The following is a 24,314-nucleotide window of genomic DNA, read 5'->3' as shown; positions in this document are numbered from 1 at the left end:
TGCTCTCTCTAGGATGCAATACATAGCTGGTTTATGACATTTTCAAGTCCATATTGTTATTATATGTATTGCAAAGTGGTTACAAATAAATCTTACCGAGAATTCACAAGCTGTATAGTAAAACCTCACTATATCAGACTAATTGGGGCCCAAGCCAGTCAGGAAAAAGCGAAAGTCTGATAAAAGCGACATCTGGACTCCCCCCTGGACTTCCTCCTCCTTTTGTTATGCACAGAAGCTTGCTTGTCATTCATGCATTTATTCTCTCTCTCTCTCTCTCTCTCCGCACTGGGTACTTCCATTTTACTTCACATATTTTTGTCTTCATTGTCACCTTCATCTTCACCTTCCCATTCATTTTTACCTTCACTTTCAGTTCACTCTGACATTCACCTTCACTTTCATATTCACTTCCATGCTCACATTCACCTTCACCTTCATACTCATTTTCACTATCACTCAGTTTGAATTTCCATTTCACCTTCACTTGCACTCTTACTTTCCCACCTTCACATTTCGTTTTGTTTCGTTTCGTTTTTAAATGCTCCAACATGCTTGCATGTGTCGGCCTTGGTCACCTAATGGCGGCTCTCCACGCTGCACGATCCATTGCAGCCTCCCTGTTCAGTCCCTTAACCCTGAGGTCACACTTAATGACCTCGTCCCATGTCTTTCTTGGTCTACCCCTCATAACCCCACCCCCAATATTAACACTGGTCACCTTCCCCACCCAATTATCATCCCCCATCCTCTCCACATGCCCAAACCATCTCAATCTTCCTCTCCTCATCACAACACCAATACACTCCAGTCCCATCCTACCTCTCAACTCTTCCATCGTAAACCCAGCCCCTCCAGGCCTTGGATGCAGGGACGCACTGCACATCCACCTAATCATTGTCATTTCTGTACGTCTGAGCCAGCGAATATCTTCCTTCTTCACTGTCCAGGTCTCACTACCATACAGCATTACACTCCTAACTCATGCTGCATACAAAGACCCCTTAGCACGTAGGGAGAGTCCTCTCAATGGCAGGAGAGGCAAGAGCTCCCTGAACTTCTTCCAACCACTTCTCACCCTAGCCACAGAGCTAGCTCTAGCCCCACCTCCAGCACACAGCATGTCTCCCAAATAACAAAACTCTTCCACACACTCAAGAGATTCACCAGCAAGTTCAATCCTTTCACGGCTGACAATCTCCAACTGCTCACCCCGACACGCTGTACACATAAAATCAGCATTATCTCGCAGTCTACCTCTGATACCACTACATCTCTTATGCACCCATTTATCACACACACCACACAAGATGGAATTACTTCCCACGCCCTTGTGGCAAACTGCACATAGCCACTCTCCCTCGTCTTTGACAGTACCGCCACCAACCTTTACAATTACTTTCACTCACCTTCACTTTTGCCCTCCCTTCATTTACTATCACATTCACCGCCACCTTCACTTACACCTTCACCTTCACTTTCTCTTTCACTTTCACGTTTAACTTCACTTTTACATTCATTTTCACCTTCACCTTCATTTTCATCTTCACTTTCACTTTCGACTTCACTTGCACCCTCACTTTCATCTTCCATCTTCACTTTCACTTTTGACTTTACTTTTGCCTTCTGTTGCACCTTCACTTTTATTTTGACCTTCATTTTCACTTTCACACTAACTTCACCTTCACAGTGCCTTCACTTTTACATTCACCTCTCTCTCCCGGAGAGAGAGAGGGAGGGAATATAGAAAGACAGAGGGAGGAGGGACCAAGGTTATGCCTATCTCCCTCATTTCTTTATGCCAAAGGGACGCCATTTGTCATTCCTATATTTATTCTCTCTCTCTCTGTTGACTCTGACATTCCATATTGAGTGCTCTCTTTCACCTTCACACTTACACGCATTTTCACAATTACTTTAATTTTCAGTTTCAGTTTCATCTCTCTCTCTTACCAGAAAGAGATGAGGAGGAAGGGAAAGAATGGAGGAGGAGAGACAGAGAGAGAGAGAGAGAGAGAGAGGAGGGACCGATGTTATGGTATCTTCTCCCTTTGTTTTTTTATTCATTCATTCCAAGAGACAGACTGCTTCCGGCTTTAATGGACTTTTCCTGATGCATAAGAATTTAGTCTACTTGGCTCCTAGAGTCTGATAAAAGCAAATTCTGCTATACTGAAGTCCGTTATATCGAGGTTTTACTGTAATGTTTATTTCAGATATCATCGTACCCTACCTGCGCAATACTTTTTGGTGTGACTGTGCACCCATACCCCATTATCCAACGCATCGATAACTGGTGCTTCGCTACACCGAACATGTGAAATAGGGGAACATTCCCACAATCCGAACAATTTGAATGCCTGTTGCCTCACTAGTCCAACACAGTGCCTCTCCAGTTCGATACCCCGCCTCTCCCCAGGTTTGAAACGAGGCTCTCCCGGTCCTCTCGTCCTCCCTCCATCCTCTTTCTTCTCCCCTCTCCCTGTCCCTCTTCCATCCCCCATCACACTCAGCACTGCCAAGCATGTCTCCTTCCCTGTTCCCCTGCCCTCCCCCACCTCTGGTTGTCTCCCTCTCCATCCCCCCACCCCCACTTGCCTCCCGTGTGTGTGTGTGTGTGTGTGTGTGTGTGTGTGTGTGTGTGTGTGTGAGAATGGTGAGTGAGAGTGGTGAGTGAGACTAGGAGGAAGGTATAGTAGGGCTGTTTGTCTCTTTCCATGTCCCTCCACCCTCCCCCACCCCTGCTTGTCTCCCTTCCCATCCCTCTACCCTCCCCCTCCCCCACCCCCACTTGGCACACTGCCAGCTGCTTGCCTGGCTGTTTAGTTGCCCTGGAGCATCTCAACATCACACATCCCACCACCCTACCCTCATGCATGTGATGTTTGATGTGCCATTTTTTGCAATAGTATTGTTTATGAGGATAATAACATTACCTATGGTGTTTCTGTGTCAGTCTCTGTTGACTAAGGTAAATGAGAGTTTGGGTTTGGGTCTGGAATGCATCTGACTTTTCTTCAATAACTTATGGGGAAAATTGCTTCGATATCCGACATACTCGCTGACCAAACACTCCCACTGGTATGCAACACTGTCGGATATCAGGGTATGGGTGTATATTTTATATACAGCTTGAAAAATATTATATTACTGATAATATGATGGAAGTATAGAACTTCAGTGAAGCGGTGCACTCTATTAAAGGTCATATCTAGATGGCTTTGGTGATTTCATAACATTCCTTCCTCAGCCATTTATTCTGTACATTTTGCCTCAATACCCTCTTGTATATTAATGATGTAAACTACACATCACTGTTAAAACAATATAAACATACAAGAGAATGTTAATGTGTACTAAACAAAATACAGTAAATCATTAAGAAATAGGCACTCTGAAGTCTCCTATACCACCTAAAAGAGAGCCCTTAGATGTGCACTGACCATACGTGAGTGCAGCAGGGTACCAGTCAGTATCGTTTGAAGTGTGGAGGAGACGGGCCCAGGAGCCTTGTTTTGGCGAAGCAGCCAGCACCACCTCACCCTGACCCACACCTGACCCATCTCCAGGTACACGGTTCAGCTGGTGGAAGCTCATGTATGGACACAGCTGCTGTTCAGTCACCTTCAAGCTAGCTGGCATCTGGGCCTGGAACCAAACCAAGTACAGTACTGAATCATCAATTACATTAATAGTAAATACATCAGTTCTCACTTGAAGCCTGAGATGTGTGCAGGCAAAATGCTACTCTAAATGAATAAACTCTGATGCACTTATGGCTCATGGGCCTGACACCAAACCAAGTACAGTACTGAATCATCAATTACAAAAAGGGTTGGAAAAAATCATATTTTTAAAATATAAAATCGATTTTTAAAATTTATATCAGATTTTTTTTTTTTTTAAATCAGATTTTGTTAAAATCTGCGATTTATTTTTCCCAACCCTGTTTATGTCCTTGGGAATTCTGTCAAAAAAGTACCATACTGTGTCCTTTTTCCTCCCACTTGCTGCAATGCGTCCATTGGGCATGATTATATATCACTATTCAAATAAACAGACTTACAAAATTGAAAATAATAATGTGAATGGGAAGTGGATGGCAGTGCACCACAGGCTAGCACTTCTTGGTATGGGGGAGGATACTCACACTGTCAGATACTGAAGAGAGTTGCCAACTTGTCTTTTATATTTTGTCAAATTAGGATCATAATCATTAGACTGAATCATGTTACTGTGTATTCATAGAAGAGTTTAGTTCATATGTTAACAATGAGTATAATCACATTTATTTTTATTATCAAAGAGCCTTCTTTCCTCTGTTTTTTAATATTTGCCTTGAAACAAAATGCAATCACTGGTGCCTGACTTGATCAAGATCAGTACATCAAGAGTACAGACCAAGCAAACTTGATGCATCTGTACAATACACATCCATCACATTCTCTGTCTTCTTCATTTTTAATGTATGAATATTTATATATATATAAAAAATCCACTTTGATTTAAATCATGATTTCTTCACTCTGATTTAAATCAATTTAAATCACATCATTTAAATAATTTGACTTAAATCATAACAACCCTAATTACATTAACAGCAAATACATCAGTTCTCACTTGAAGGCTAGGATGTGTGCAGGCAAAATGGTACTCTATATGAAACAGCTTTGATGCACTTAAGGCTCATGGATGTGGGGTTATCAGTATGAAAAGCTGAATTGAAAACAACTTTGTGATAACCTTCTAAATAAGTGACATTCTTGGTGTATTTTATCTTGTATGTAAAAAGGCACTCCTAGCAAATCTGGCAACTTGGATACCCTTATGTGAAGCTACAGATCGTGATGAATGTTTTTGGCGTATGCGATAGAGCAAGGATTCAGGGGGCTTGAATGATGAGTGAATGGACGCATGGCCCATTGGACTGGGCAAATTTGGGATATCTGGACACTGCTACTCTTCACCCTGCTTCAGGGTGGGAACGGACGTCCGGATGATGATGAAAACTTTGTAATGACCTTCTAAATAAGTGACATTCTTGGTGTATTTTATCTTGTCCTATGTAAAAAGGAACTCCTAGCAAATCCGGCAACTTGCAGAAGGTATGGCAGACTTATGAACAACTATTAACTGACATGCAAAATGGCAGCGTTATAGGATTAACATATGCAATGAATAAAAAATCATACAATTCTTACCTGATACCACTGGTTAATATCAAACACAGCCAAATAGTGATTGATAGTAATGTTTCCTTGCTCAAGAATGCCGCCAACCCACCCAAACATACATAAACTTTGTTCAGGAACTAATCCACCTGAAATACAAGCATGAAACAGTTAACTTCTCCTAGTCTGACAATATTGTGCAGAAGTGACTCAATATTTGTATTAAATTACTTGTGAGCAAATTATGCAAATTTTGATTTCACAAATATCCACTGGGTACACATCCATCATCATCTCTCTGCTTTTTCCTGCCTAGAGATAAGGTGAGTTAAGGTCCAGAATGCAAGAAATGAGAAAAGCAATAGAGAAGGGAGAACGAATGAAGAGCATGCCCAATAAAATGGACCACATACTAGTGATTCCAAGCATTTACAATGAGTAGGGAATGAATATCAGACTGTCAGTCCAAAGACTACAAAGTTAAAAACAGGATGCCAAACTCTTGTCACACACTCCTTTACAAACACTTCATTTAACTAGCTCCATCCCTAGTCAATTCTGTAGCTTCATCAACCTTCACACCTCACTTTCTCACACATACATTTACCATTTCTATCCACATCTTTCTTGGCTTAGTGGGCCTACCATGCCTCCTTTCACCTTCAAATTCACTCACACATACACTTTCCAGCATCATATTTATATCTACACTCTCCATATAACCATACCATCAAAGCAGGCTTTCTTCTGCTGTGCTGTTTACAAATTGCTTTACTCAAAATCTTTTACAAATCACATTATCTCTCATCATGTCCACTCTATACACACCACACACTTATTTCAATATTAATAACTCCATTGCTCAAACTCTAAACCTTATATTTTTACACATCAAATTCTCACACCCATATTTAAGGCAGACACAAAAAATTCTTCATGCAATCCTCTAGCAGCCATCACACACCGACTTTATGTTTCATATCCTGGTCTTCATAGCACCAGTCACTTTCCATTCCTGCTATACTGTATACTACAATCCACTTTCTTTACACATTTACCTCTCTTCTACATCACTGCACCAAGGTACTTAAAATTTCCATTCATCCATCATCCAATCCTACGTTGCCCCATGAGGAGCGTAGGAGCCGGGGGCAAGGCAGTTGGTCCTGACATTTAAGATGAGAGTGACCAACCTCACTCATCCTTGAGTGGCATTACGTGAGCAATAAACCCCAACCACCCCTTGATTATAAACCTTCACTGGCTCAATCCGACTGGAGCACAATAATTACCCACTAAACCACCAGGCGCCAAAATTTGGTTATATGGTTATCACCCAGCATAGTAAATAGTTTCCTGGCGTACAGGAAACCATTTGGCTTGTCACTCAGTGTAGAGTCACCCATGGGCAGAAGGAAGAAGAAAGAATGAGAGAATGAAAGACAGAAGAGGGAATGTAAAGTCACCCACAGGCAGAAGTACGAGGAAAGAATGAAGGAAAGAAAGATAGAAGAAGATGGAAGGAAAGAAGGATGGAGGGGAGGACAGGGCAGACACCCGAGAGCAGCACTACATTGAGTGAGTGGATGGTGAGTGCCCCCACCTACCACAATGTCCCATCAAAAATAGCAGTACAATAGTAATAATACTAATCCATACATCATCTAATCCCGTGTTGCCCAATGAGAAGCGTGGAAGCCAGGGGCTAGGCAAGTTGGTCCTGACATTTAAGATGAGAGTAACCAGCCTCACTTATCCATAAGTGGCATTATGTGAGCAATAAACCCCAACCACCCATTGGATATAAACCAACACAGGCTCAATCTGGTTGGAGTGCCTTAAATACCCACTAAACCACCAGGTGCCATAGTTTGGTTATATGGTTACCACCCAGCACAGTAAATGGTCCTGGTGTACTTGTAACTCAGTGTAGAGTCACCCGTAGACTAAAGGAAGAGGAAAGAGAGAATGGAAAGAAGAACGTATGAGGAAGGAAGGAAAGAAGGAATGAAGAGAGCAAAGGGCAGCCATCCGAGAATAGTACTACACCAAGTGAGTGGATGGTGAGCGCCCCCATCTACCACAAGATACTGATAAGAATATTAATACATAATAATAAATAAGTGGTAGGCGGGGGGAAAAAAAATGGTAGGTGAGGACACTCACAATCCACTCACTCAATGCAGTGCTGCTCTCGGGTGACTGCCCTCTCCTCCCTTCCTTCTTTTCTGTCTGTCTTTCCTTCATTCTTTCCTCTTCCTTCTGTCTACGGGTAACTCTACATTGAGTGACAAGTCATATGGTTTCCTGTACACCAGGAAACCATTTACTATGCTGGATGGTAACCATTTAACCAAATTATGGCACCTGGTGGTTTAGTGGGTAATTAAGGCATTCTAATCGGATTGAGCCTGGACAGGTTCATATCCAAGGGGTGGTTGGGGTTTAATCCTCACAAAATGTCTCTCAAAGATGAGTGAGGCTGGTCACTCTCATCTTAAATGGCTATACCAACCTGCCTAGCCCTGGGCTCCTATGCTCTTCATGGGGCAACACAGGATTGAATGATGAATGAATGAATGAAAATTTCTGTAGTAATAGGAATGATGTGAGGGATGCAATTATAACTGGTGTAAACCATGATACCTTTTTCTGAAGGAACCTTACCATCCTCATCTGGAGTGGAGAGTGCAGAAACAGAACCTACAGCAGCAGCAACAGATGCAGCAACAGCAGCAAAGTGCGTGGCGTGGCGGACGGATGTTCCACAAAACACCATACTAGGGTTAACAGGCTGCCCTCGTAAACCCAGCCCACCAAGGGCATCAAACTCAAATCTTGGGGAGATGGATGCAAGACCCTGGTACCAAAGGCCATGGCCCTCAATCCACACTTTCTTGTCATAACTCATGGCATACATTGTGCACAGCGCAGGGGTCTCACCTTTGTCTTCTCTTCTGCTTTCTGAGGGGGAGGGGGGAATGCTGTACAGACTCCTATACAAAATTCTTTGAGAATATCATTCAGCTCTCCTACTGGATACTAATTATAATCTGTGTTCATAAGATGAGAAGCACAAATGAAATGTAAACATGTCTGCAATTCACTGTAATCCAGTGATCCCATTGTGCATAACTGGTACTGCGTCCAGCGTGTGACAATGAAAGTGGATGATAACAAAAAGGGCAGAACCTACGGGATTTATCTTAACTGCTACTGGGCACCCCGCTTGTAAACCCATTTTTCCCCTTTAGCTACAACAATTTACACTCACTGAAGTCATACATACTATGATGGTTGGTATCAGAAACACACGTAGGCATGGTTAGGTTAAAAGAAAATGATGAAAAGAGCACAATAAGGAAGAAACATGTACAACATACAGACCAGAGATGGGCCTGAGGTATGGGATTCTCTGGCAATGGGGTGGAGAGTTTGTGATCTTCAACACCTGGGATTAACACCTTCAATAATGCCTCATCTTTTAACCCCTGAAGACATCCCAAACCACAGACTTTGCACCATCATTGTTTTGTAGAAACCAGCTCAGGTACGCAATAATGAAGTTTTCAGCCAAAAAATGTGATAATGGCAGGAGTATATATTTACATCTAGTAGTGATAACGAAAAATATAATCAAGGGACCACTATGTAACACTAAGTAACATGCCAAATGGTTTCCTGTACCCATGAAACCAAACACTACGCTGGGTGGTAACCATATAACTGGGGTTTCTGGCAGGGTTAAATGTCCCCCAGATTCCCCTATCCAAAATCACTTAATTATGGCAGTTGTTCAGAGAGCCTCGGAGGACTCAATATCTGCCCAGGGCCCCAACCAAATGGGCAGATTTGCATGGTCTGTGAAAAGTGAGAGGTGTGAATGGGGAGAGAAAGAAGGTGGAAGTGGTGAATGTGTTCAACAGTGTGAGATATGCTGTGATGGCACCATGTGAAATAAAGATTAAAGGGTGTGAAGTGGAGGAGTGGGAGGATGTGAAATGTGTACGATCAGCCATTAATGGGCGAGGAGGATGAAAGGAAGGAGTTGCTTTGTTGATGAATGAGGTGTGGCAGAGTGGAATTAGAAATTGCAAATGTGTCAGCTCGAGGTGTATGTATGTCAAGTTCAAGTTTGAGAAAGTGAAAGTGGCAGTGACTGTAAAATATGCACCATGCGAAGACAGGAGTGACAGAGAGAAGGACAAGTTTTGGGATGAGCTGGATGAAGCGGTGGGAGAAATGCCCAGGAGCTATAAAGTGATCGTAATGGGCAAAATGAATGGAAGAGTAGGCACTGGTCCTGAGGATGACATAATGAGTTGTAATAGAGTACCAGCAAATGATTATGGGAAGCAACTAAAGGATATGTGTCAGGAAAGGAGGCTGTGCATTTGTAACTTGTATCTGAAACACAAAGATGCACATAAATATACATGGCATGAAGGGAATGGAGATCATGCTGTTAGGAGCCTGATTGATTATGTGCTTGTAGAGAGGTCGATGCTGGGAATGGTTGCTGACACTAGGGCCGTGAGAGGACGACGTGGAGATCTGTCAGATCATATGACTGTGGTATGCAAGATCAAGAGTGAGGTGGACGAGGAGAGAGTGGAGCAGTCAGGGAGAAAGACTGAAAGTGGAGAAGCTGAGGATCAAAGAAATGGCATATGAATGCAGGACCAAAGTAGGAGAGGAGTTAGAATCAGTGAAATGGAATGAAATGGATATGGACAGCCTGTGGAATGCATGTAGGGATTCCTTAGTTAGAAATGATAAAGCAGTGTGTGGTGCGGCAAGAGTAACAACAAAGAAGAAAAGTACGGCATGGTTGGATGATGAAGTTAAGAGAGCAGTGGAGGAAAAGAGGAAGAAGTGGCTAGAGTGGTTACAGGACAGGGGTTCAACTGAAATATGACATGAATAGAGAGCAAGAAGCAAGTAAAGAGACTAGCGAAGTGGAAAAAGGAGGAAGTAAATGATGATCTAGGAAGAAAAATAAATGCAGATTATTCTGAAAATAAGATGTTATTCTGGAAACAGGTGTGGAAATGCAGAAAAGAAAACGGAACAAAATGTGATGGTGCAAAGGATGTAGGTGGTAAATTATTCCATGAGGATGAAGTAAGGACCAGATGGAAAGAAAACTTTGAAAGTCTGATGAATGGCAATAGAGAGATAAGACCGTCTGTAAACATGCCTGGTTTGGGGGATATGCACAGAAGGAATGCTGTGTCAGGAAATGTGATACTCGCACACGTGAAAAGCGCTGTGAAGCGGCTGAAAAATGGGAAAGCAGTTGGGGTTGATGAGGTGTATGCAGAGATGATTAAGTGTAGTACAGAGAGCGGAATGAAGTGCTTGTTGGAGATATGTAAGAAGGCATGGATGAGTGAAACTGTGCCAGCAGAGTGGAAAAAGGCTGTGATTGTATCCCTGTACAAAAATAAAGGTAAGCGAAGTAAGTGCAAGAATTATCTTGGCATAAGTTTATTGAGTGTGGTGGGGAAGGTATATGGAAGAATTATTACAGACAAAGAGAGATATCAGAAGTCCTAGTGAGAGACAAACAGGGTGGCTTTAGGAGTGGCAGAGGATGTATGGATCAAATATCTGCAGTAAGACAGACAGTGAAGAATCCGTGTGAGAAGGACTACAAGGTGTTTATGGCATTTACAGATCTGGAAAAAGTATATGACAAAGTAGACAGAGAAGGATTGTGGAAGGTTTTGTGCATGTACGGTGTAGATGGTAAGCTGGCACGTGCTGTCAAGAGTTTTCACGATGGCAGTGAGGCATGTGTAAGGGTAAATGAGCACCTGAGTGACTGGCTGATAATCAATGTGGCGCACAACAAGGTTGTCTGATGGCGCACAACAAGGTTGTCTGATGGCCCCATGGTTGTCCAATAAATATATGGATGAGGTGATGAAAGAAGTAAAAACACAAGTACTGGAGACATGGATGGCATTGGTAATGAATGGTGATGGATGGAATATCTCAAATTTGTTGTATGCTGATGATGCAGTGATATTATTAAATACCGGACAAGAGCTTGGCAGACGAGTGCAAAGTTTTATATATGTCTGTGAGCATCGTGACTTGAGAGTAAATATAAAAAAGAGTAAAGTGATGGTTACTGAGAGAGAAGGTGACTCCCAGTGTGATATTACTGTACAGTGAATGGAGAGAGATTGGAACTGGTGAGAGAGCTTAAATACCTAGGTACAGTGATGGAAAAGAGGGTAAAATGTGCAAAAGTGGACAGTAGAGTGACACAAGGAAGAAAAGTAGCTGGTGTCATGAAGGTCCTGATAACGAACAGAGGCTTGAGTGTTGTAGCAGCATGAGGCTTATATGAAGGAGTGTTAGTGCCAACTTTAACATACAGATGTAAGACTATGGTGTGGCATGAATATGAAAAGTCAAGACTAGGAGCAGTGGGGGATGAGACTGTTGAGGAATGTAGGTGGAGTACAGAGAGTGGATAGGATATGGAATAATGTGATTCGTGAAAGATGCAGAGTGAGGAAGTCTGTGGACACCAAAATCGAAGAAAGTGTACTGAGATTGTACAGTCATGTGGAGAGAATGGATGACAATAGGGTGGTGAAAAAGGTATATCTGAGCAAATCTAAAAGAGGGAGGAAGTAAGGTTGGCCAAGAAGAAGATGGAGGGATATGGTGGATGAGTATATGAGGAAGAGAGGTATAGAGTGTGGTGAGGCTAAGAGACTGACAAGATACCGAGCCAGCTGGATGAATTTTGTGTGGATATGTGCATAACCAGGGATTTGGCACCTCTTTTTAACGTGACAGTGTTCGGATTGGGCGTATCCGATAGAGCCAGGATTCCGTGGGCTTGAAAGATGAGTGACGTGGCCCACTGAATTGGGCAAACTTTGGCTGTTTGGACATTGCTGCTCCTCACCCCGCCCAAAGGTGGGAAAGGAGGTCTGGATGATGATGATGATGAAATACAATGCCACTGTCCTTGACAATATAAACATTCTAATATAGAACATGTTCATGTTTGGTCTGTATCTAATATCAGTGTGAAAGTTAAACTTTAAGATTTACTCAAAATTATATTTTGGTTAAGTTGCCATCCAGCCTTTATACATCATCAAGCTTCTACATATATCAGGCTAAAATGAGCAAGACTCTGGACATCAAAAGCATAATCTGTTATATGAGTTACAGAAAAGACTAGAGTTCACAACATAAGGAGAAATTCCAGTGCAATCATGTGAGTCCAAGACATTACAAAGTAGATTATGAACATAAAACAATAATATGGAAAAAATATATATATATATATTCCCAAAAGAAATATGCTTGTATATCAATCATAGTAAATAAGCAAGATAAACAAAAAATAGTGGAGATTAACACCTGCCAGGCTGATTCTTTGTAAGACAGTTTATCTCTCCTGAGTCATTATTTTATAACCAGTTTAAATTGTACGTCATATGAGTCCTGCAGCATGGCCTGTGCATAAGTTCACTGTGATTCATATGAGGCAAGCACCTCAGCAAGGGTTAATAGTAGTAACCCTAAACATTATTAGTTATATCACTCCATCTGGTAGTGCTCATCACAGGAATATCACACAGCCATATTGCAGAACTTCTGCCTATCAGAATTCTTTTATTCCCCAAACTGCATCTCTCTGGAACTTGCTTCTCCGGAGTTGCTTCCCCCTAATCTTCAACCTACAGCTGTTCAAATCCAACTGTTACAGATATTTTATGAATGGAGGATGCCAGTAACCTGGTGTATGGATTTTTTTTTTTTTCTATTCATCTGTTTTTCCTTCTCTGTTGTAAAAAAAAAAAAAAAAAAAAAAAAAAAAGATACGGAAGGAAGTCCAGAAGGGTTATGCTTTAAAAATGGCTGATAAAAGTAGTTATATAAAATGGGGACTTACTATAAAAACTGAGGTGAAGCCAAATGATAATCAACTTTCAAAATTAGAAGTAAGAAAATCAGTAATGCAATACTGTACCATTCTATTATGTTCATACCTGCAGGATCACAGCTGCGACAAAGCCACAAGTACACATAGTTCTTGGGGTCATTTTCAGGTTCTTGACAGGCAAATGAAAGAACAGGTGGAACATTTGCTTCATACGGGCTTGTGCAACTGTTGGGGTGATTGATCACACATTTTACTTGACAAAATTAAAAACGTCGATAATACCTACCCATACCTTCAACAAACTAGGTTCAATACTTCTGCACTAAGGAAAAAATTTTATTAGTTATGAAGAAAATGCTTTAAATAACTTGCATCACAAGTATTAATATAAAAACACACGCAAGATGCACAGTGAATAACTCATTATAATCCTCATCATATTTCCTACAAATATATGGGGTGCTTATAATATAGAAGTAAGAAAGCATTAAAAAAATGAAAATAAGAGTAGCAAGTAAAATGTGAAAGATTTTTGGAACTGGACGAGTTAGAAACAGTTTTCTTTAATCCCCTCAATATACAAGGGCATTCCTGCAGTTGATAAAACTGACTGGAGATGGCTAAATTACATAACATACAACACTGGACTGATAAGTGTTAAGGTGAAAACATACTCGTTGGTGAGGGTGGAGAGACTGATGATCTGAAAGGAGCCAAAGCCGTAGCCAACTGCAAGGGAGGCCAGCTGAGGGAAAAATGCGAGGGAAGTAACAGCTGCCAGGTGGGATGGCGCCTCAAACAGCACATTGCCATCTGGCCCCATAAGCTGGAAGTGACCACTGCCCATTGTCCCATCTAAAAGGAAATGAGGTGAAGAAAAATTATGAATGGCCTGACACTCCCAACCCGTTCTCACATATAAAATGGAGGTAGGTAAGTTATGATGAACAGTTTGACACTCAAATTATCACCCCAGCCCTAATTCCCATGAGCAAGACGGAGAGAAGAAGGATGGGGGATGGGGGGGTCATGGTACAGAAGGGGGAAGGGGGGAATCATGTTTCAACTTATGGAATCCATGAGATTTGCATGGTGCAAGTGATGTTTTCTCTGGACTGGGAACTAAACTATGTGCCAAACCAATTAAATTACTTGAAGATTGATGTTACACAATCATTACTGCTATCATACTGACCAGACCCACTGAGGCACATGGTGGGATGTGACCCCTGGCGGATGATATTGCGGCGTGTCTGGTCAGCACAAGAGTCAGGTGTCACCACTCTTGTTAGGCTCCCAGGAGATACTTCATCAGATAACACCTTGTTGCCTACAAAGAAACATCAATGAATTTCAAACAAATAATTTAAGAAAACCAGTTACTGACAAAAGCTGTAGAACAAAATTACTTTTACGTATGAAATTTATTTACAAATAAACTACTGTACTAGACTTATTATGCTAAACACAATACACAACAGTATTTTATATCATCCTAACTCTACTTACCAAACCGCCCCATTACTGTCTTATAAATTTTCTTACTCACTGCCTTTGAAAAATGCTTGTACTAGCATTCATTATTCTATCCAACCTAAGCAACCCACTTACCACAATATTCCATATGAGTTCCACTTCCAGTGTTTTCACTCATGAATTTTCCACCTCATGACATACCACCATGTACATTAATTTAAGCACCTATACCCCTTTGTGTAATCTTCTAGCAGCCTCTGTGCTCAGTCCTCTACTCTGTCTCAAGAAGGTCTTAATAGTACCTGCCATGTTCCCCTTCCCCCCGTCACTTGAGGTACTCTTTATCCTCTATCTCTTTTTTCTCCACTAAGACTATTACACTTACAGCCTTTTCCCACTCCACTGATGCAGCTCCACATCTCCAGGCATCCTGGCTCATTCTCCACAAACATATCACTCCAATCTCTACACTGTATTTTTATATTTCTATATAAAATTGTACCTCATCAACTGCAGCTATTTCATTCTTCACCTGCTTCATATTGTTCTTTACTTACACCAATGTCACATCAGGCACCACATCCCACCTTAGTACACTTCAATATCCAGATAAGTTTGTCACCATTCTGTTCACATCTTAAAATCTATTCAAATCAATTCAGTAAGAGGTAGGCAATTTGTGATTTTTAATGTATGATAATGGTTAATTTTATTCTCCATCATCCATCCATCCATCATCCAATCCTACGTTGCCCCATGAGGAGCGAAAAAAAGACAGAAGGATGACTGTAAAGTCACTCGTAGGCAGAAGGAAGAGGAAAGAATGAAGGAAAGACTGATGAGGAAGGAAGGAAAAGAGAAAAGGGCAGACACCCAAAGCAACACTACATCGAGTGAATGGATGGTAAGTGTCCCCACCTACCACCAACATAAAAGACTTCCACATTTTATGGCAGTGCAGGTGCGACTTGGGGATGAAGATCACATGCTTAGGATACACTGATTTGAGCTGGCTTAAAGCTTGCCTGCCAAGTTATACCATCAAGGGTCTGAGCCTATCCATTCATCCATCAGCCAATCACTGTCTCATCGGAAGAATAGGGGTTTGGGGTGAGACGACTCAGTCCAGATACTTCACACAAGGGTCACCAGTCACTTGTTCCTGAATGGCATCATATATATATATATATATATATATATACATAAACTCTCCTCAGATTTATACCCCTATGGGTCACATCCACTTGGAGTGCCTAAATCCACCAGAGCATCAAGTGTCCATGTGATTTATATGGCTACCACCTAACATAGTAAATGGAATCCTGGACTATAAGAAAGCATTTAGTTTGTCATTTAGTGTAGTCATGTGAGGGTAATATCATATCAAAGTGGATGGTGGTTATCACTACCCACCACAAACCAGATATCCACCAATATCCTTGGCCTCCTACACCTCCACTCACCAGCAAATTCATTTATATGGTCTGTGATGAACCATTTAATAATCTCACCTACAACTGCCCCATTTCAGATTTCTGTATCTCACTGGGATTATACTGGACTACAGGACTGGTACAGAACTATGAATTTTGAAGCAAGGTACTTAAACTCAAACTTTATCAGAAAAATAAAGTTTCTTATATTACAGAGTGAGTTATGACATAACCACTTGTGTTCTTTCTAAAACTATAAGCTGCAGGAGACACCATTATCTTACCATCAAGGTCCAGTGCAAGGTCAAGGATATGCAGTGTGCCATGACCAGTGCCTACCACTAGGATACCCTTCCATGTCTGCAATTCTGCCACCAAGGTCCCTTTATCAACTGCCACCTCACCGCCAGACACCATGCACACACTTGTCACCTACAGGAAAAGAAGTCAGCTATATTACGGCACCATCAACTTTGGGGGGATGGTGCTGAAGAGAAGTTTGTAGAGGGGCAAGTTTGTATCAGTGAGAAAGAAAAATGTGTGTGAATTTGGGTATAGACTGGCTAGTCATTCCCTGGGCCCTGCAGTCTTTGTTTTTCATGGGAATTTAAGGTACACAATTACTGCACACCACCTCATGCTACAACTAGGGTGCTACATGTCCACCCCACGTACTTTAGATACAGGAATTTCAAACCATACTTGCAACAAGGGTGATTTTATACAATGTGAGGGCAGCTTAAGACTAGAAAAGTGTGTGGGGGTACAAAAGGTGGCTGGGTTGTGACTGCGTGGATGGTGTGTAAAGATGACCAAGGTGGCAACAGTGATTGTGGCTGTGATACTATGGTGATTGTGGTGATAATGTGATCATAGTGTGATAGTAATGATGATAGCAACAATGGTGATAGTTTGAGTGATGATGGTGATGAAAGTGATTATGATGTGGTAATAATGAAAATAATGATGGTGACAATTATGATACTGATGACTGATAGGAAAGACAATCATGCTGATGACTGATGACGATGATAATAATAATTGCGATGAAAATAGTGATAATGATAATGATACTTTGGTAAGTGATGACAGTTGAGGAAGAAAAAGCCTACAACATGAAGAGATGGAGCTACCTTACTCAAGAAGGTAAGCAGCCATAAAGGAAGAGGTGGGACAAACACAAGTAGGGTTGAAGGGAAGTTGGAACCAATACTGGTATTGTATATAAGGACTTTATGACTGAAGAAGGGAGGAGGATAGATTCATATTACAGCAGATGGAAAGGGAAGGAAATAATATAAACAGAGAAGAAAAGAGAAAAGGGAAGGAAAGTACAGTTGGTGACAGTGAAATGGTGGGTGTAGCAGTATAAGGAGGATGGTCAAAGGGATTCATGACTGTAGATCAATAAGAAGGGAAGGTGACGGAACCACCTTACTACAGACATGAAAGGAAGGAACAAAGGGAAGCTCAATGGTGCTTACCATCTCCTTTGCATTAAACAATGAACTAACTAGATAATCTTCACTCAGCTTTCACTGCACTGTACCACACAATATTTGCTCAAAGAATATAACTGGCGTAACTTACCTTCTGTGCAAAGTGAAAGGCTCTTGTAAGTGTGGATGTATGTAAGGAAAGAAGAGCCACAAGTCCTTGAGGGCTGGCATCAGGTCCTAGATCAACACCTACGACCACTTGTGAAACAGAGCCCCGCCCCACACCACACACGCTTGTCACCTGCAATATTTAATAACTTGAGACTGCAATAATAATATTTGACAGAGATGGCTAAGGCCAGTGCACAGCTTCTTAAAAAAAGAAAGAAAAAAAGCACTTGTCTTACGAGGCATATCTTACTTAGAATTACAGTAATAACATCAAAAATTTATTATTGGTTGCAGATGCTGCTGGGTGAATACCGTAATGTCCACAGAAGCACATGACATGGATCTGGCATCCCCTTTTTAACTTGATAATGAACAGACTGACTCTGGCTGTTTGGTGCATTTGAAGTACTGTACTCATTTCCACTCGATGTCAAAAGGGTTGTGTTAGGGTAACTTCAATGCCCACAAAGAGTGTGATCTGCCTCAAGATGGTCTTCATTCGATGTCAAAAGGCCAGAAATGAGTCATAACTCAATAACTAGTGCCCTGATTGGACTGGAAATTGTTTTATTCTTCAAGTTAGAGCATTTTAGTGGTACCTTGCTCAAACAAAAATTGTGCTACAATACACCAGTTTTGCTATGTTACGGTAACAAATGGACAAACCAATAAACATAGAGAAATCGGATTACAATATAGATAGATGGACAGATATCTATAAGCAAAAATAATCCAAAAATATATGTGGCAGAGGGTAGAGAGTGCAAAATAAGCCAAGAACCTGGTGTGCTTGAATGAAGTGTAAATGACTTCCATTTTACTATGCTTCTTGCTAAAAGCTCTTCCATTCATACTTCCTTTTTCCGTGTTTTCTGGTTTTTAACTCGTCCCACCATCATCATCATCTAATCCTGTGTTGCTCCATGAGGAGCATAGGAGCCTGGGTCCAGGCAACTGGTCCAGACATCTAAGATGAGAGCGACAAGCCTCACTAATCCCTATGTGGCATTACTATCTATCTCTATCTATATACCTAGGCTGCTTCCCCCAAGGAAAGGGAGGTAGCCGAGACAGGACGACTCACTCTCCATTTACTCATCCATTCAAACACATTCATTTGCATCTTAGCCCCAAAGGGGAGAACGTGAGCAATAAACCCCAACCACCAAGGCCTTCGATATAAACCTGCACCGGCTCAATCCGAGTGGGGCACCTTAATTACCCAGTACACTACCAGTCACCATAATTTGGTTATATGGTTACCACCCACCGTAGTAAATGGCTTCCTGGCGTACAGGAAACCATTTGGCTTGTCACTCAATGTAGAGTCACCCGTAGACAGATGGGAAAAAAAAAAGGGCCATGAAAAAAGAAATGGGACAATGCTGTGGGGGAAAAAAAAAAAAAAAAAAAAAAAAAAAAAAAATGCCATTAAAAAAAAGGGGGGAGGGGATGAAGATGAAGATAGGTCAATGCTGTATGATGATTATTATTTATTATTTACCTTTTACTCCAGAATCAGAGAGCCTTGTCTGACACACCTACCTACAGCCATAAAACCTACCAATTCAGATAAAAAAAATAAGTTCACACAGGTTATTTACAGGCCATTTTGACTGCTGCTTTTGTGACACTGGCACAATACGTACCAAATGCAGTTGACAAGTGTGCTTTTTCAACTTAGCATCTGGTCAAATAACTGTACCACAGGCATTTTGAACATGAACTGCGTAGATGCAAGTGTGCAGATGGTTCTTCGTTTCTAAGGTGGAGGCAACATTTCCACAACTTGAATGATAGGCATGGAAATGATTTTGAGGCCCACTTCACTAGACTCATTATCTGGCAGTTTTAATTTTGTACTTCAGCATTCTTTGCTTCTGTCTTCAGTGGGAGTTAGAGTCGGAATGATGAACTAAGTATAAGCTGCTATATGGAAATTCTAAGCCAAGCACCTATAATTCATAATTCTAGAACCAATATATTTCAAAATTACACAATATGGACAAGATACTAAATAATATAACAGAACTGACTAGCTACCTACCCGAGCACCACATCTGTGAAGAATTTTTCCAAATCTAAACGCAGCACGTCTTAGGCCCGTACTGGTCTGTATTATCTCTACGGTTGGGCCTACAGCTCTCCAGGCCAGCTGGCCACCACCAACAAATCCTCCTTGTATGGAAGATCCACTGGTAAGACTCTGTAGATCTTCTGAGCTCGTGGCAGTCTCCGTTTCTGGTAGCAAAGGAGGCAGCGGTGTATGGCGCATGGCATTTGCCACCTGAATCACACTAACACCTGCCATTTCCACCTGAATTCAGAGCACCAGCATCTGCACAATCATAAGAGAGAATTATAAAAGTCAAAAGGAGGGGAGGGGAGAGGTCTGGTGAGGCAAATTCAACAAGTCAGATTTCCAGTACGTGAATTACAAAAATGAATGCATTACACACACTAAAAACCTTTGAAAACTAACAGCTTTAATCTTCAAAGGTAGTTTGGAATAAAGGTAAAAATTTACAATGTAAAAAAATAAATAAATAAAAAAAAAGTGTGTGTGTGTGTGTGTGTGTGTGTGTGTGTATACAAGTATATACACTGTAATCTCTTGACTATCCGGATGCCCATTACTCGGATGCTGTGATCTAGCTGTTCCAAACCATTATTCATTTACTTTTTCCCACTATCCAGACAAAACACTTGCGTCCGTTACAAAATTATGGTCACACGAAAAATTTCCACCCGGACGGGCGAAAATAGCTCAGTGGCACCACCATGTTGGCTGGTTTGTTTACCCTATATCCGCCAGACGCCCCCACTGCTCGCTCAGTTCATGCATGTTGCTTGTGTTGTAAACAGTTCTTCCTGGACCTTTGTTATAGCAGTGCACGTTGTAGCTTTTGTGGTGGTTCCATACCTGCAGCAGGCCTTGTTATTCCTTGCATGCCTCTTCCTAGGGTGTGTGATGATGCCCACTTCACCAGGGAAATGGAAGAGGGTAGTGCTGACTCTTTAAAAACAGGGGGTCGTGGGTACGATTGATGGGGGATGGTCAAAGAGTGAGTGTTGACGCTGATTTTATTCTAGCTTACTGTACTGTACCATGATTTTGTTCAATTTTACCATGATATTATTCCATTATACCATTAGGTCTTGTGTACCCACTGCATTATTCTTGTGTAGCTGTTTTTTTTTTTTTTTTTTTTTTTTTTTCTTTTAAATCACTACAGTGTATAGTGCTGCAATGGTGACTGCTTGTCTGTGGTTGATAGGTCTGCTTGAACATAGGTTTGCTTGACAACATGAAGTACTATTAAACAAGAAGTGTTGAATGATGTACTGTACGGTAGTGGCCTTTTACACTAGCTTCCAAAGTTAGGTTTATGAACGGGGGCAAGGGGAGAAGTCCACTATCCAGGCATGCCTTTGGCTCTATTACGTTCAATAACTGAGGGGTTAATGTGTGTGTGTGTGTGTGTGTGTGTGTGTGTGTATAAGTACCGGTATATATACAGTAATCACTGTACTTTCCGGACACCCACTTTCCGGACATCCTCACTTACCGGACAATGTGGGCCTGGACCTTCGGAACCCAAAAATGGCCTAAAAAAAGAAAAAACTTCCCCCCAAATCCGAATTTTTCCCCACCCGTAATTTGAAATTGCTGCACGGCGCCGAAGAGCTGTTACACCACGGACCCTCACCCCTTCCTTCCTCCCCCCTCCCCTGTCAGAGTTGCCATTTGGTATTTTTCATTACCAAATGTGGGCCAATTTGGTCATGAAATATTCGTTTGGTAATGAATCAGAGTAATGCATTACCAAACGGATTTTTCACATGTATGAGAATACACAGGATGGAGATGGTGGATTGTTTGCTCTCTCTGATTAATTTGCTAACGTACATAGCGTGAAAATAATCAACATGCTGTTAATTATAAGAAGAGTGATTACATGTACTTCCACTTGTATAAATAATTAGTGAAGAATAAATGCTAGCTTTACGAATTTGGTAACGAAGAGTTAAATTTGGTAATGAAAACTGAGGAGTTTGGTAATGTGGCTGTTGCAATCTGGCAACTCTGTTTCCCCCTCACCAACTCCCAAACAGTTATTGCCTAACTTCAATCGCGAGTGGTAGCTTATCGTAATGGAAGCCACACGTGCTCATTTCTTTGTGAATAAACAGTGAATAAACTGCAATACCTTGCCACTAGACCACACGGGAATTTACAGTGTTGTGCAGTGTTAAGAAATCAGAATTTAGAGTGCAAAGGATTAACTGTGGAGTGCAAACCTGGCGGTTGAAACTGGCCTGATGCAATTAACAATGTGCAGTGTTAAACAGTTATAACTCACAGTGCAAAGAATCACTGTAAGTGTAGCACAACACTGGATTATTGTACGTGCTTCAAGAGCATTTTCACCACTGCCAAAATCTTACAAAAGGCAGCCACAAATGTGCTGTAAGTACCCTGGCTGAGGTACAGTCACTTCTAATTCCTCTTTCTTTGGTTCCTTTTCATTTATATCATGCTTTATGTCCATTATTGGTGTGAATAGGGTCTTAAATAGGTTTAAATAGGTGCTATGCATGTCTGGTAGGGAGCTATTTAGGTGGCTTTCAAAATTAGGCTGGGTTAGGGTCCATAAGTACCAGTCCAGGAGGCAGAGGCCCACTATCCGGACGGGACCACTTTCCGGACATGCCTTTGGCTATATTACATCGGATAGTGGAGGGATTACTGTATTAATATATATATATACAGTATATATATATATATATATATATATATATATATATATATATATATATATATACTGGTTGAATGATGAGGTGAAATGAGCTGTGGAACAAAAGAAGAATGCATATAGTGAATGGCTAGCGAGTAGAGGTAGGGGAAAAGATGAGAGAGAAAAGAAACAGGTATATGTGAGCAGAAGAAGGGAGGTGAAGAGACTTGTGAAGGAGAGTAAGAAGAAAGTGGATGAAGAATTTGGGAGGATTCTGAGTGTGAGATGCAGGGAGAGTAAGAAATTCTTTTGGAAGGAGGTAAAGAAAGTAAGGCAGTGTGAAAGAGGAAATAGTAGGGGAGTAAATGATAGGAATAATAGATTGTTGGTGGAGAAGAGAGAAATTGAGGAGATGGAAGGAGCACTTTGAGGATTTGTTGAATGTAGAGAGTGACAGGAGTGCGAGTATAAGTGGTTGGGGAATGGCTGGGAGAAGAGATGAGAAGAGGGAGGAAGAGATCAGTAGGGCAGAAGTAGTGGAAGCAGTGAAGAAGATCAAGATTGGAAAGGCCCCAGGAATTGATGGAGTGTGTGGTGAAATGCTGAGTTATGGGGGTGAGATTGTTGTGCAGTGGATATGGAAGCTGTGTAGATTGGCTTGGGAAGAGGGAAGGGTTCCAGAGGATTGGAAATCAGGTATAATTGTTCCTTTATACAAAGGAAAAGGGGAGAGAGAAGAATGTGGTAACCATAGGGGTATTTGCCTTCTTAGTGTGACTGGTAAAATATACGGTAGAATACTCATTGATAGGGTTAGGCATATGACAGAGGAGCTAGTTGGAGAAGAACAAGGGGGATTTAGGAAGGGAAAAGGGTGTGTAGATCAGATATTTGTTCTAAGATGTTTAGTGGAGAAGTATCTAGAGAAGGGAAAGAAAGTGTACAGTATGCTGCCTTCATGGACTTGGAGAAAGCTTATGAGAGAATAGATAGGCAAGGTATGTGGAAGGTATTGAGAATTATGGAGTGGAGGGGAAATTGTTGAGTGCTGTGAAGAGTATGTACGAAGGAGCTAGGGCTACGGTGAAAGTGGATGGTGAGCTGAGTGAGTTCTTTTATCTCAATGTGGGACTGAAACAAGGTTGTGTCATGTCTCCATGGCTGCTTAATATATACCGGTACATGGATGGGGTTGTAGAGGAGGTGCAAGGTAGGGAAGTGGATGTAGGGGTGGCTCTAATGAATGAGGATGAGATTTTGGAAGATACCGGTGTTGCTGTTTGCTGATAATGCAATATTGCTGAGTGAAAATGAATGGGAGTTGCAAGGTTTGGTGAATGAATTTGGGACAGTGTGTAGGAAGAGGAATCTGAAAGTTAATGTAAACAAGAGTAAAGTTATGGTGTTTGAGAGGGATGAAGTCACAGAATGCACAGTAATGTTGGATGGTGAGGATATGGAGAATGTGAGTGCATTTAAGTACAACTTGGGTAGTGTACTGCATTCCTTCTCTGCACCCCCCCCCAAACCAGTCATGTTTACAGCCACTCTGCTCTCTCTATTCCCATTCATCAGGCTTTCAAAATATTCTTTCCATCAGGTCCTTACTTCATCTTCTTTGGTTAACAGTCTACCACCTGCACCCTTCACATTTCTTTCTGCTTTCGCTTCTACATTTCCGTACCTCTTTCCAGAATAACTTCCTATTCTTAAGAGTAATTTGCATTTGTTTTTCTTCCTAGATCATCATTTACCTCCTCCTTTTTCCTCTTCACTAGTCTCTTTATGTGCTTCTTGCTCTCAACATGTTCAATTCTTATTTCAACTGAACACCTGTTCTGTAACCACTTAAACCACTTCTTCCTCTTTTCCTCCACCGCTTTCTTAACCTCCTCATCCCACCATGCTGTACCTTTCTTTCTGTTGTTTCTCTTGCCACACCACACACTGCTTTAACATTCCTA

At 41.4% G+C, this 24,314-nt stretch overlaps 1 protein-coding gene across 1 annotated transcript in view; it reads right to left on the bottom strand.

Moving 5' to 3' along the window:
- Positions 1-19,922, bottom strand: part of Elys (AT hook containing transcription factor 1 homolog) — a 137,900-nt gene extending 117,978 nt beyond the window's left edge. Inside the window, exons 1-9 of the mRNA XM_080283442.1 lie at positions 19,659-19,922; positions 17,592-17,741; positions 16,286-16,433; positions 14,288-14,422; positions 13,767-13,947; positions 13,199-13,317; positions 7,839-8,135; positions 5,202-5,320; positions 3,444-3,648 (exon numbers count right to left, since the gene is read on the bottom strand). Of these exons, the coding sequence (XP_080139568.1) occupies positions 3,444-3,648; positions 5,202-5,320; positions 7,839-8,135; positions 13,199-13,317; positions 13,767-13,947; positions 14,288-14,422; positions 16,286-16,433; positions 17,592-17,741; positions 19,659-19,922 (1,618 nt within the window). The remainder of the gene's footprint in view (positions 1-3,443; positions 3,649-5,201; positions 5,321-7,838; positions 8,136-13,198; positions 13,318-13,766; positions 13,948-14,287; positions 14,423-16,285; positions 16,434-17,591; positions 17,742-19,658) is intronic.
- Between the last annotated feature and the right edge of the window lie 4,392 nt (positions 19,923-24,314).

This window comes from Coenobita brevimanus, chromosome 97, assembly GCF_032717465.1.
Source record: "Coenobita brevimanus isolate Jiangsu-jjx chromosome 97, ASM3271746v2, whole genome shotgun sequence".
Lineage (NCBI taxonomy): Eukaryota > Metazoa > Arthropoda > Malacostraca > Decapoda > Coenobitidae > Coenobita > Coenobita brevimanus.
This window is presented reverse-complemented; position numbering and strand designations above follow the sequence as displayed.